The sequence below is a fragment of the Crocodylus siamensis genome, chromosome 3 (genome assembly GCF_052110815.1).
Source record: "Crocodylus siamensis isolate JL-2025a chromosome 3, ASM5211081v1, whole genome shotgun sequence".
NCBI classification, from domain to species: domain Eukaryota; kingdom Metazoa; phylum Chordata; order Crocodylia; family Crocodylidae; genus Crocodylus; species Crocodylus siamensis.
The window spans coordinates 200,066,098-200,079,335 of NC_143397.1; the positions used below are offsets into that span (position 1 = coordinate 200,066,098).

General features: G+C 38.4%; 1 protein-coding gene across 9 annotated transcripts in view; it reads right to left on the reverse strand.

Moving 5' to 3' along the window:
- NCOA2 (nuclear receptor coactivator 2) overlaps positions 1 to 13,238 on the reverse strand; it is a 271,388-nt gene that overhangs the window by 11,243 nt on the left and 246,907 nt on the right. For all 9 annotated transcript variants that reach the window (XM_090040140.1, XM_090040142.1, XM_090040137.1 and 6 more), the window contains 5 exons: positions 11,637 to 11,915; positions 10,785 to 10,862; positions 10,004 to 10,238; positions 7,950 to 8,127; positions 4,728 to 4,926 (listed from right to left, as the gene is read on the reverse strand). In XM_090040140.1, coding sequence (XP_089896266.1) covers positions 4,728 to 4,926; positions 7,950 to 8,127; positions 10,004 to 10,238; positions 10,785 to 10,862; positions 11,637 to 11,915 — 969 coding nt within the window. The remainder of the gene's footprint in view (positions 1 to 4,727; positions 4,927 to 7,949; positions 8,128 to 10,003; positions 10,239 to 10,784; positions 10,863 to 11,636; positions 11,916 to 13,238) is intronic.

The window sequence follows — 13,238 nt, forward strand, 5'->3', positions numbered from 1 at the left end:
AAGGGATTAGAAAGCCTTGCAACTGTGTGTTTGGTTAAATAACAACAACATGAATTTAGGAAGACTATTTTCTTTTATTGACAACTGGGCAGTAGATTTGCTACTATATGCAAGACTCTCAAAATATGCAATATTTTCCATTTCATTCAGTCAACTGGGAGGAAGCAATTGAAAAAAAGCAGAAGATAAAATTAATATTTAAATAAAAATATATATTAAAGAAAATAACTTCTCAAAAACTGCAGCATGTATATGATAGATATTGTGACAGTAGATCCAGCAGAGATACAGAACAGCAACCTGGCCTTAGTCTGCCTTGCACAAGGTTAACAAAACCATCAGGTGACATCCAATTGCAGATAATTTTTTATCGTCAGTAAAAATACAAGAGTTCAAAAATCATCTTGTTGTTTTGTAAATGGAGCAAATATAATTTGGAAGTCACTGAAAGACAAAACAACCCCAAAGTATTTTTTTCATAGTCATGTTTCTGACTACAATTGAAATCGAAGTTGTGTTACTGTTTCCATCAGAAAAGCAAAAACATGTGACCTAACATTATTATTATTTTATATTTGTTACAAAGTGCTTCTGCTGCACTAGAGAATGCTTACAGTTTATACCAATGGGATGGCTGGTCTGGTTATGATTTAGATATTAAACCAGAGTAAAACAAAATCAGACTTGTTTTCCAATAACATTTCTAAAGAGCAAATTACCACAGCCTGCCTGTCAATTGAGCTGAACTGTTTGGAAAACTCCCAATAGAATGTTGCAAATTCCTTCTTAACTCTTTTGATCCTGTATACAAGATAGTCAAGACAGTTTTCAGAGTAACTTTTCAAAGTAATTCATGCCAACTTGACCTTGACAGTAATGCATCTGTGGGGATGAATAGAATGAATCCTCAGTGGTCACCTTGTAATAGTTTATTTACATATTGCAAAACCTCTCCTCCGGTACTGCTATGGAGATTTTAACATCCCTTTTCTACATGATTCAAAATACAATACAAGTAACAATACCGCATGCCTAAACCAATAAACAGGAAGATATTAGAGATGAATTGTTAGTAAATGGGTACAATTTTGGTTTTGCTGAACACTGGAGAATCCACTACACAGAGGGGCCCTGTTTGGTTTTGATGGTTTCCATCTCAGTAGGATCAAAGAAAAATAAGGCTCAAAAGGACATCAGGTGGTTGTCTAGTCTAGCCCTTGACTCAAGGCAGAATCACCCCTGCCTAAACCATCTCAGTCAAGTGTTTTAGACAAAACACTCTTATCTCTTATCTGCTCTCATCTTCCAAGAATGGAGATTCCATAACTTGCTCAGTAGCCTTTTCCAATTCTCAACAATGCTGATAATGACCAAGTTCTTTCTAATACCCAACCTAAAGGAAGAACATTCTTTAATTAGTAGTAGTATGGTAGCAATCTACTGAAAGAATAACTAAGCTGGCCTAAAGGGCTTCACTTAATCCTGAAGTGGAAAGTGATAATAAGACAATTAGTGTATTAACATTCAAATATTGGTGGATCTAGGATTTTGAAAAGCGGAGTGCACAGGGTGTGGTGCAACATCATATTACATAACGCATTTTTCTACACCTAAAACCCCCCCAGATTTCCTAATATGCTAGGGGCCCAGTGCTCTATTATTCAGTTTAAGATCAAAGCAAAAACAAATATAACTTTATTGGAATGTGCACTAGTTTGCTAGGTTATATATTAATTTTACATGTATAACAGACTAGGCCAAAATAGTCAAAATATAGTGTTCTATTAGTCCTGTAGTCTGAATAAAAAAATGTACATTTATCTATAAAGATTTGTAAAATGAAACATAGCCTTCTTGAGCATCTTGAGATGGCATCCAATGCTTGACTGTCAATCATGCCCATATCTGAGTTAATGTTCACTTGAGTTTAATATTACCACACCTGGGTTAAGATTTTTACTTCGAACTATAAACAATCTGTGAAACAGATGAGAGATATTACCAAGGAATGGCTAACAGACAGCAAAATTGCAGAAGAAAGGGTAACTAGATTAACAGAACATCAAGATCATTGAAAAGGAGAGAGGGTTGTTAACATCGCTGAAGTGAAGAGATTAGTAGTAATCAGGTACAGTATAATAAACCATGAAATCAATCGATTGTCAGCACTGTCTGAACAGAAATGCTGCTTCCCCTCTTTATTTTAAAGGTTGGGTGGAGCAGGAATCAAACAGGAACTGCAACACTGTCCCCTCATCCCCTCCCCAGAACTGCCCCTGCACCCAAATGTGACATTTTTCAAACTCTCAATATATAGTGCTCTGGAAAGCCTAGGTAATAACAAAAGGAGCTGGAAAAATTAATGTATAAGAAATAACATGATATAGTTGGTATTACTGAAATTTGGAGACAGGAATTATGGAGTTGAAACGTTAAAATAAAAGTTACAGTTTGTTCTCTAAAGATAAAACTAAAATAAAGGGTAGCACTTTACATCAAAAGAAACCATTACCTGTTACAGTGTCAGTGTCACAGGTGATCCAGCACTAAGGGATATTTTGCTATATGCAACCAAATCTCTCAAGTAACATGACAAACCCATCTGTAAGTACCATCTGTAATGTGCGCCAAAAAAAAGTTATGCTAAGCAAGAAGCCATCTGTTAAAAGGATATGTGGAAGTGGAGATAAAATAAATAAATAAAAAAGGGTCATCAAGTCAGGCTCTGCCTCAAGAAAAGCTCTCAAGGCAATTTTGGAAAAATATGGGTAATCCTTACATGTGTATTCTCATCTTCCATTGCTTACTTAGTATTACTACATTAAACCTTACCTGGGGAAAATATTCTCAATTTCCCAAATATTGTACAAATACTATTAATAATTGCAGCATCCATTTGTTCTTTCACAGTGACAGAACCAAGAGTTGGTGCTATTCTAGATGTGGTTCCAGTGGGTGCGTCTACACGTGCCACTTTTAAGCAGACTTAGCCTAAAATTGTCATTTCTAAGGCACATTAATGGTGCATGTCTACACACGCATGCCCTTAAATACACCTTAAAATGGCAATTTAAGGCTATGCGAGCCTAAATTTGATACCTGCATAAAGCATGCATCAAATTTAGGCGCAACTAGCTAAGTTGCATTACCACACATATAGATGCGCTAATGCACATTAACGTGGTATATATCAATGGACAGACATCATGTTAATGCGCATTAGTGTGTCTGCATGTGCACTAATGCGACTTAGCTACTTGTGCCTAAATTTACTGCACCTTAATGCGCTTGTGTGTATCCATGTGTAGACACATGCCTAAATAGATTTAATGCACCTTAAGCAAAGGCATATTAAATTTAACTGCGCGTATACACATGCCCAGTACATAACAAAGACATTATAAATTAACTGGTTGTGAAAAATTGAGTGATCAAATTTTAGACTGAGTGATCAAAAATTTATTTATTTGTAGATAAACAAAAGACAGTTCAATGACTAAAGTTTTTATTTCAAAAGGACAAAGTTTGAGAAATTAAGGAAAAGAACTTAAGAAAGTAAATTGGATGGAAGAACTCATGGAGTTAAACATGTTTTGTGGAGGAACCTGGGAACTTCTTTAAGTAAAAAATGTAGATATTATCCAGAATTTGCAAGCAAGAGAAAGAAAACATGTAGGGAATCATTCCTGACCTAACTGGATGAATAATGACTTCTAAAAGGATATTAGACAAAAGTAGGGAGCCTAAAAGAAATGGAGAAGAGGGAGTGATTAGCAGAGACTGTTCTGTCCCAGAGATATTAAGTGGGAAAAGTTCAGATAAGTTAGAACTCACAAAGAATGTTAAAAAAAACAGAATCTTTAGACACAAGTAAAAAAAGGAATAAATGAAAAAATAGGGCCAATATCCAGGGAGGACGGGACTAAATATAAAGATAATCTAGGCGTGGCTCCCAAAATATTCCATTTTCCAGAAACAGGATGACAGTGTTCTGCACGGGAGCAAAGACAGCAGGATGACTAGTGAAAATGATGTCTAGTAAAGTAGCTTTCACTGCAGTGGATGCAAAACTGAGACAGCTGGGTATGCTGAAAGAACTGGCAAACGGAATTGTATGTCTGACTGTAAGAATAAATAACTCAAAGGTGGTATTAAATAACTGGAAAACAGCAAAAATAGCACCTGTACTTAATAAAAGGAAACACAAATTGATTGGGCAACTACAGAACCACTAGTTTGACCTCAATAGTATGTAAACCTTTAGAATAATGCGATATGTCTGTGAAAACATGGAAGTGATCCTAGGATGCATCAAGTGAGAAAACTTTAGTATAAACAGAGCAATATTAATTCCATTATGCACATGTGAGCCCTGCTGTCAACTACTGTATGTTTTGGTCACCCATGTTCAGGAAAAGATGAACTGGAACAGGTGCAAACCCCTAACAACTATGAAAGGTTACTATGGTCATCAGGGGAATGAAAGCCTAGAACTGGATGTGACCTGGAAATTTAGATGTTACAGGTATTCTACTCTATTAGTTGTCTAAGTCTTTTTAAAATAAAACTAAAACAAAAGACTTCCTTTTTGTAGTATAACCATTTTCAAAATAGACCAGTAAATTCAATACAATGGCTTGCAGCACTTATAGCTAATCTTACCTACCCAAAAATATACATGTCAAAATAAATCCTTTAGCTGTGGTTCCATGTCCTTAAATTCTCACCTGCTCAGGACCCATGGAGGACAACCCTGATGTAGGCACAGAGGTCGCTGAGGTCATGCTGATCTGCCCTGTCATCTGGTTCATGTTGTTCATACCACTTGTGTTGGTTGCCATGGATACACTGATGTTCATGTTGTTATTATACATGCTGGTGCTTGCTTGCTGCCCAAAATGTGGTGGGGACTGTTGTGAAAACATGCTACAGCAAGGAATGGAAAAGTAATGTGTCAGACATAGCATACTGAAGCCACCAAGAAACAACTCTGTTTTGCAATTCTTCAAACTGATCCACATTGTAATATACACTAATTTTAAAAGAAAGCCTGCTTTGCCACCATTGATTTCTGTGAGCTGCTTTTTAAAAATCAAAGGGTTAACAGCTATACAAAAAATGTGCATCTTTGTTTGCATGGGCAATTATTATGTCCAGCAAAGTCCTACCTTGGGGGTCTTTAAGACAAGGCTAGACAAATAACCTTGCTGGGGTTGTTTGACCCCAGTACTCTTTCCTGCCATGACAGGGGGTCGGACTTGATGATCTGCTCAGGTCCCTGCTGACCCGACTAACTATGAAACTATGTCTGAGGCCACAAATCTGTTGTGTGTGTGCATAACAGACATTTACATGTATTAAGGGCTACTCACTGCATATGTTTAATAGCCTTGGGAGAGCAATTTTTGGAGGGAAAGTAAAATGCCCTTTCCTCCCCGCAGTGCTCATCACAGTACAGTGTGGTTGAGTAGATCTGGGCTAATTAGTATTCACATGAAAGGCAAGGATTAACAGTGATATCTCTAATTGGACCTACAGCATAGCTGGGATAGAGGTGACAAGCTTTTGAATGCAAGGAATTCTTCATCAGGTCCTTAGTTTTCATGCTTATTTTGCAGGACTATTTTAGAAGGCCATTTGCACACTTAAATACCAGACTGGCATGTACACTTATAGCAAGTGGTCTCACAAATACAGGCATGCTAATGTGCAGAGATTTTTGCTGACTGACTTCAAACATCACATTTTGAAAACAGAGTCCTGTAAGACATAGGAAGGCAAATGTCCGTTATATTCAAGATGGAAGACAACTAAAGAAGAACCAGCTGCAAAAGTTTTCATCCAAGTTTTACATAATATTTAGTGCAGGCTGGAATAGAAATTCCCATTCTGGGTGAATCATACTAGAACTACATCTCAGGAAGTCCTACATGAGTTCCAATATTTACTCATCAGCCCTTTCTCTTTTCAATGAATAAACAAGTTACTACTTGTATGTCATCAACGTAAGTACAACTGAATGCATCTACACAAAATGCTTACTGTGGAGTTGTCCAATTAGAGCCGCAGTAAAGCATCACCATCTATATAAGTGATGCTATTAGGCTAGACAGTAAATGAATTAACTCAGCTGCAGCACATTTATAGACAGTAACTGGGGCTGGCTAGGGCACGAGGGTGCTACAGTGTGGGGCTGCCTGCTGGCTAGCCCCACACTGTAGGCACCCTCATGCCCTAGCCCCCTCTGCAGCATGTTGAGCTGGACAGAAGCAGGCCTGGGCTAGCAGGCTGACCCTTTGGGCCTCCTGCCAGCTGGGACTGCATCGCTCCAGCTCAACATGCTGTGGCCCCAGGTATGTGTGTAAATGCTGCACTCGAGAGCAATGAACTCCAGGCAAACTGTGCTGGAGTTTATTGTATAACATGAATATTCATGTGTAAATGTACCCACTAAGAGCTTGTCTACATGGGAGGATTACGTCACAGTCAGATGCTGCATAGTGGTTGACCTGCAGTAGTCATGGCCACACAGGCTTTTACTTGCATACAAACCATCTCTTCCATTTGCTGGGGAACTTCCCCTGCAATAAGCTCAGTGTCACCACTGTGGCAAGGCACCAGAGGCATATACTATAATATGAAGTGCAAATGCACTCATTTAAATTTTATCACAGAGTAGTTATTGTGTGATGAACTTACTAAAAATTTCAAACAGGAGTACAAAGTACATGCTATATTTTGGTAATGTTGATGAAACCTATGTGCTATAGAATTTTAACCACAGCCTATTGTGGGATAGATACCAAAGGCCAATTAGAAGAAACTACAGTTCTGGAACTGGGGGCAATCAAAAAAAAAATCCCATGATTTTCTCCTGCCCTCCTATGAATCACATCTTTTTTGGGCTAGTTGGCACTGTTTTCAAACAGTTATCTAGCCATGAGGGTAGAAACACCATTCTGCATTGCAATTCTTGTCACTGCAAATAAACAGCTGATATACTTATGCAAATATACTTGACATATTGATGCTGGACAGCTGCAAATTTGCAAGCCAATTGCTGTGCTTCTAAGAAACATTAGCTGCAGTTTAACACTACAATGACAATGAGGCAGCATAGGTGCTTATGCAGCACCACTTCTAAGCATGAGAAGCCAGTGTAAGCTGGCAGGAGGAAACAATCCTGTAGACCTAGGATGCCCAAAGTAGCTTCAGCACTTCAGAATGATAAAGTGCATTTTCTTGGAGATCTGCAATGAGATTAGCCCAGAACTGCAGCTGTTGTACACCAGCCCTCCATTTAGAAACATGTGGCCATAACCAAGCTTACCCTCTTATAGTTGCTACTCAGTCACAAGCCAATCTGGAAAGATTGACTGCTAAAGAAGTTCTGATGAAGCCACGTGCTGCTATTAAAACAAAATACTTCCACTGCATGCATAAGGCATGGCTCAGTATTAACATAAAATGAAAGTTATATGCTGATCCCAGGTACTTGAAAGCATTAAGGGACCAAAACAGACTGCACTGCAGCATCAGAATAGGGAAGTAATGTCTAGTCACTAAGATCCCAGAGGAGAAGGCAAACACATCGATAAGCCAGGGTAAGCAGGGTGCAAAACACTTGGGCAAGGCTGTGAGGTAAATAATACTATAATATGAAGTGTAGATGCACCCAAAAGAATGTTAGTGTACAGTGGGTACTGTGTGGTGAATACTGGTAAGCCTTCAGGCATCTCTTGTGGAAGTACATAGCTAACGTACAGAATAAAGAATTACTATTTTGTTAAATTACAAATCCAGCTCATTTACAGCTGGATGCATCAGTAAGACCTCTAGTAAGCAAGGTAAAGATAAGAAATAAATATTTTTCATGTGAAGTCTAGTTTACATGAAAAAGGCATGATTTTCTCATATGAAATGATACATTTTTATTTATGTAGATTTACCTGTTCCCACCCATGTTCCCTTGTGCCCATCCATTCATCTCTGTAGAGGACTGATAGGCAGGGTTAGCCTGAGACTGCTGTATCATAGGACTCTGAGTATGAGCCATCCTTGGGGACATCAGTGGACTCTGGGGAGTGGTAGCCCCTGTGAAGCCTGGATCAGGTTGCTGACTTATTCCTAAAGAATAAAAGGTCATTTTTACTTAGTGTACATTGTAAACAAGTACAAACTGATAGCCTGATCCTTAGGCTACAACACTGATGTGCATGTGCCTAAGGGACCAATATGAATCTTGGCCTTAATTACCAGGATATATTATTAAACATTTCTAAGCCACCTGTGCATCTTTCATTGATATTAACAAGACTAACTTAACAGAACATAACTGCCTGCTTGGCTTCATAGTGTAAAGTTGCATAAAATTTTTTAACCTATTTACAATGACTTATAATGCAAGCAATTTTACTGGACATGTCTATTTTAGGGGAAAAACCTTAAAACATATAGTGAAAAAACCCTACTTCCACCACATATAAAGCCACCCACTACAACAGTGCACTCCAAATTCTCTCCCTCATACCAAATATTTTTAAACTTCTATCCATTTTTAATTGATAGAGATACAGAGTTATTACTACCCAGAGTTTTATACAAAATGAAGCAAAATTATCCTCTCATAAGTGTGGAAATCTGATTCTTAAAAGGCATATTCTCAAAAGCAGCAGAAAATATTTTGCCAGCTTATTTTATATGCATATCTGTTCAAGCAATTAAAGACACCAATGTCCGGTGAAGAAGAAATGGGATACAGGCAGTAGGAAATCTGTTCCCAGATTTGGGTCTGTGCCCCCCTTTGGGCAAGTCATAACCTCTTTGTACCTCAGTTTCCCCCCATCATAAAAATTGAATATTAAGGCTCAATTACCCCAATAAACAAACTGAATTCTGGGAATGGAAAGCACTACAATCGTTTAAAAACTTGTGTTATTAATATTATATCAGAAGGAGAGACAGAAAATTAAAAAAAAAAAACAAAACAGTATTAGGTAGAATTATTTTTTGTTAATTATTGTAGCAGAGCATACAAAGGACATAACCTATAACAGCTGCACAGTAAGAGGAAAGGTCAAAGCTGGGTAGCAAATCAGTGGTAGGCAACCTTTTCTAGTTGCAGGCCAGAATGACAACTCAGGTTAGAGGCAGGTGTGTGCCAAGATCTGGCTGCTGCTGCCACCACTTCTCACTGCTGTGACCCAAGAAAAGCCCCCACTCCCATAGCCCCATGACCTGCTGGCTGGTTCTGGCCTGTGGGCCACAGGTTGCCGACCCTGCAATAAATGATAAGTCATAACTGTTCCCCACAATCCCCTCCAAACAAAGCAGAAGACAGCTTAGTTAAAAACACGGATGGAATGACATCAACCATTAGATACATATAGGCTTGGGGACACGGAGATGGAAGCCTTTTTATGTATTAAATTTTATTATCTAAAAGTCAATGGTTAGGTTGTTAATTTGACATTTAAACATGCAGACAAACTATTACAATTTAAAGGTGATACCTGATATTAATTAATCTCTCATGACCACTATGTAAAAACAAACCAATATAAAGATGATTTAAAAGAATTCTGTATAGCTTTACTTCTGAATGGTTTTTTACAGCACTCATTTATTTTATCCACCAACACTGATAACAATTAGCATATTTTTATTCATCTACCTTTTAAGGATATATATTGATTTGTTTCTTTTGGTCACAATTCAGAGCCTTTCAAGCCTACACACACACACACACACTTCTGCCATTCTTCAGTAAGACCTGCACTCAGAGAAAAGGTGGTACCTGAGCTAGGAAACTGGAAGGTACTGGGCTGCATTTGGGGATTCATGACAGGCCCAAACTGTCCTCCCATGTTTCCCATCATTCCCTGGTTAGTCAGCTTCATCTGGGAGCCATGCAAGGAGCTGTGAGAGAGGAGCTGTGACCCAGGACTGGGGGATACTGGGGAGAAAGGATTGGTGAAAGATGTTGGGGATCTAAGTCCAGTACCGTAATTTGGAGGAAATGGAAACTGCTGTGCATTTGCTTGTGGAATCCGTGGGTTGCTCATGGTTGCTGGTATACCACCAGAGGCCACCATGCTTGGTGTCATATTCAAACCCTGTCCTCTCATCATTAGAGTTCGCTGTTGCACCTGCTGTTGCTGGTGCATCTGTCTTTGCCTTAGGTGCTGACTCAGTATCTCCCTCTGCCTCTGGGCCAGCATCTGTGCATTGAGAGGTCCCTGTGGCAGAAATGACGAAAGGTATATCAATAAACAGTACTGAGTAAGTGAAACAAAAGCAGCATATATATGGGAACGACCAGTAACACTGAAGCTCCTTTCTTTACCAGACACCTAATTGGAAGGTACAAGTTCATAGCACCAGTTCTGACAGAATTCCAAAGAAAAATTCCATAACTATTAATGTTATAAATGACGTTAATACTCAAACCTTACGATTTCAAATCTTCATACATTAAGCCATTCAAACCACATCATACTTCATAGGAAAAGAACTCAGGTTAAAATGGAATTACACAAGTATTCCTCCCACACCCCTCAATAACCAAACTTCCACATAGTTTATATACATTTTTGTTTATGCACTTTGTGATTTTGAGATTTATTGTTTGCAATAAATGCTGTGATTTACTGTTTGGATTTATTATGCATTATTAGTATTGTAATTAGAGTGAAGAGCCTAACTTTTGGGAAAAATTAAGCTTGAAACAAATTGGAAAATATAAGGAATAAATACAGAAGTACTGAGAGTACCTGGTCCCTCACCTGTGTTGGTACTCCAGGCCTCAGAGACAGGTTCATGTTGGAGACACTGCTGATCTGATTTATCAGTGGCTGGCGATTCTGAAGAAACAGAACAAAATCAGAAGAAAACCAAATGGGAAATTACATTCTACACGTGTTGCAGGTTCTGGCAGAGTCATAGTTAGGTGTTATTTTTTTTGTTGTAAAAATCACATTAATGAGATATTATGCTATAGCAATTATACACCCCCCCCCATTATAAATATTATTACATTATACATATGAGTTTTCCAAATGTAACTCCTTCATAACTTCGATCTTTTAAGACCGAAACAATATTTTTCCCAAAAATAATATATTTTACCATGTTTTATTTGTATCAGTACTCAAAATATGGTGGTAAAAAAATAACAAAGGGAACAATAACTTAAAATGGTCACAAGGTGGAGATAGTGACAAGAGAAATTTTTAAGGTAGCTGACTGTCTCAATAAGCAAGCAGGTGACTATGCATCAGAAGACACCATTATAACCTTGCACAAAGGTCTAGTGAGACTAGGACTAAAAAACTATGCACATTTTTTACACCATGTAATTATAGAAAAGATAATGACAGGCTAGAAAAGTTGCAGAAGCAGTAAACAAGGAGAATATGTACCATTCTCTTGTATGAGTTAAAATATGTACTCTCCTATGGGAATTCATTCTGGCCAATACTTCTATTTCAGATTTGGAATTGAAGGTAATATATAAGACAGAGAACACATTCAGGAATAAGAATATCCAGAGCTAGTTGAAGTAAATCTATTTATGCTATGCTACACAACTGTGCTCTGACTGAACTTGTCATAGTTAACACGTAAACACGGAATACCTGCTGTGCTTGGAGTCTATGTTGAAGTTGAAGTCTCAGCTGATTTGGCTGGTTCTGCACTATACCAGTAGGCCTGAGACCAGGCCTAGTTTGCATACGCAGCGCTGGATAACCAGGTCGCTGTCCTATCGGGTGAAAGTTTGGATCCTGCATGGGTGTATAGCTACCCTGGGCCATTTGAGCCTGAGATGCATACTGTTGAGTGAAAACTGGTGCCTTTTGTTCTATTATGATGTTTGAATCCTGACTTGAGAATGTCTCTGGATCTACAGCCTGGCTCTGCAGAAACAAAAATAAGAACAGGTAGTAAAAAAAATGTAACCTTTACTATAGTATACCTACTTTAACTATGCAGCAAAAAATATATCACTGGGATTGTTTCAGTCTAAAAGCCCAACCTTCCTGCCAAAAAAATCCTTTACCCAATACATACCACTGGATCAAATTTACCCCTAAAGATAGGTACATTTTTTTATGATTGTTTAAATGAAACTTAAGATGAATTAAATTGTTTCCATAATATGTTAAGAAAGGCATGCATCTGTATTTCTTCCTTGAAGCTACATACTTCCTGCAGTCTTCTCAGTATGAACATTGCTGCACTGTGCTAGTGCTTGAGAATCTGAAAGTAAAATGACTAGAATCTATAAATAAATGGCAAGGACTTCCCCCATCATCAACTGGACTGAACTGGAGTGTAGTTGTCATCAATTAAGTTAACCTGCTGCCCCTGGGCTCCAGAGTGAGCACTGTTCCCCCCACCACTTGAGCAGTTGCTGCTGCTAGCATCTTCCAGCTCCTGCTTCCATTGCCAGCCCCTCTCCTGGGTACACCAAGACTCAGGTCCTCATGGTGCAGCATGCATGGTGTAGGGGCACCAACACAATCTGCTGAGGGAAAGGAGGGAGGAGCATGGTGAGCAAGTTGTACAGCATATGGCCTGGGGACCATGCCCCCAGCTACTCAGAAGTTGCCTCTTAACTTGAGGTAGCTGACACACTTCTATAAAATAGTCTAGACACTCCCTAATGTCTGTTTCCAGGTATAATCATTTGTAATCCACCTTGTGAATCCAATTGGCTGGAGGTTAAATACTCTAGTGAAGACAAGACCTTATACTCCTTTAAAATCTTTGTATTAGTAAGTAATATTTTTAAAATCTGAAATTGGATAGTTTCCTGTACATTTGTAAAATGCTTAAAATCATTTCCATAGAGATACTTCTTAATAAGACATGCATGTACTACTTCAACTAAAGTATTACTTTTTACACTTGTTCTTTAGCAGTACAGTTGTAGCTATTCAGCCCTCTCCTCCTCTTTCTTTGGCAATCCCTCACAATTAAGGATGATTGTCTTCTATGATCTTCTTATCTGTGGGTCTAAAGATGGCTGATGAGGTCTATCTGGGATCGAGAGATTCTACTGCACCTCGGATATGTGTTTCCATGTGGGTTGGATGGTGCTGGATTCTTGGTTTGGTCTGTGACATGCCGTTTATTGTCACAGAAAAGCTCATGCTTTTACATCTCCTTGTTGTTGTTGTTATTGTGAGGTTTCAAAGTACTGAGATCCCTGTAACACTCTCCTTCTATTTAAGGCA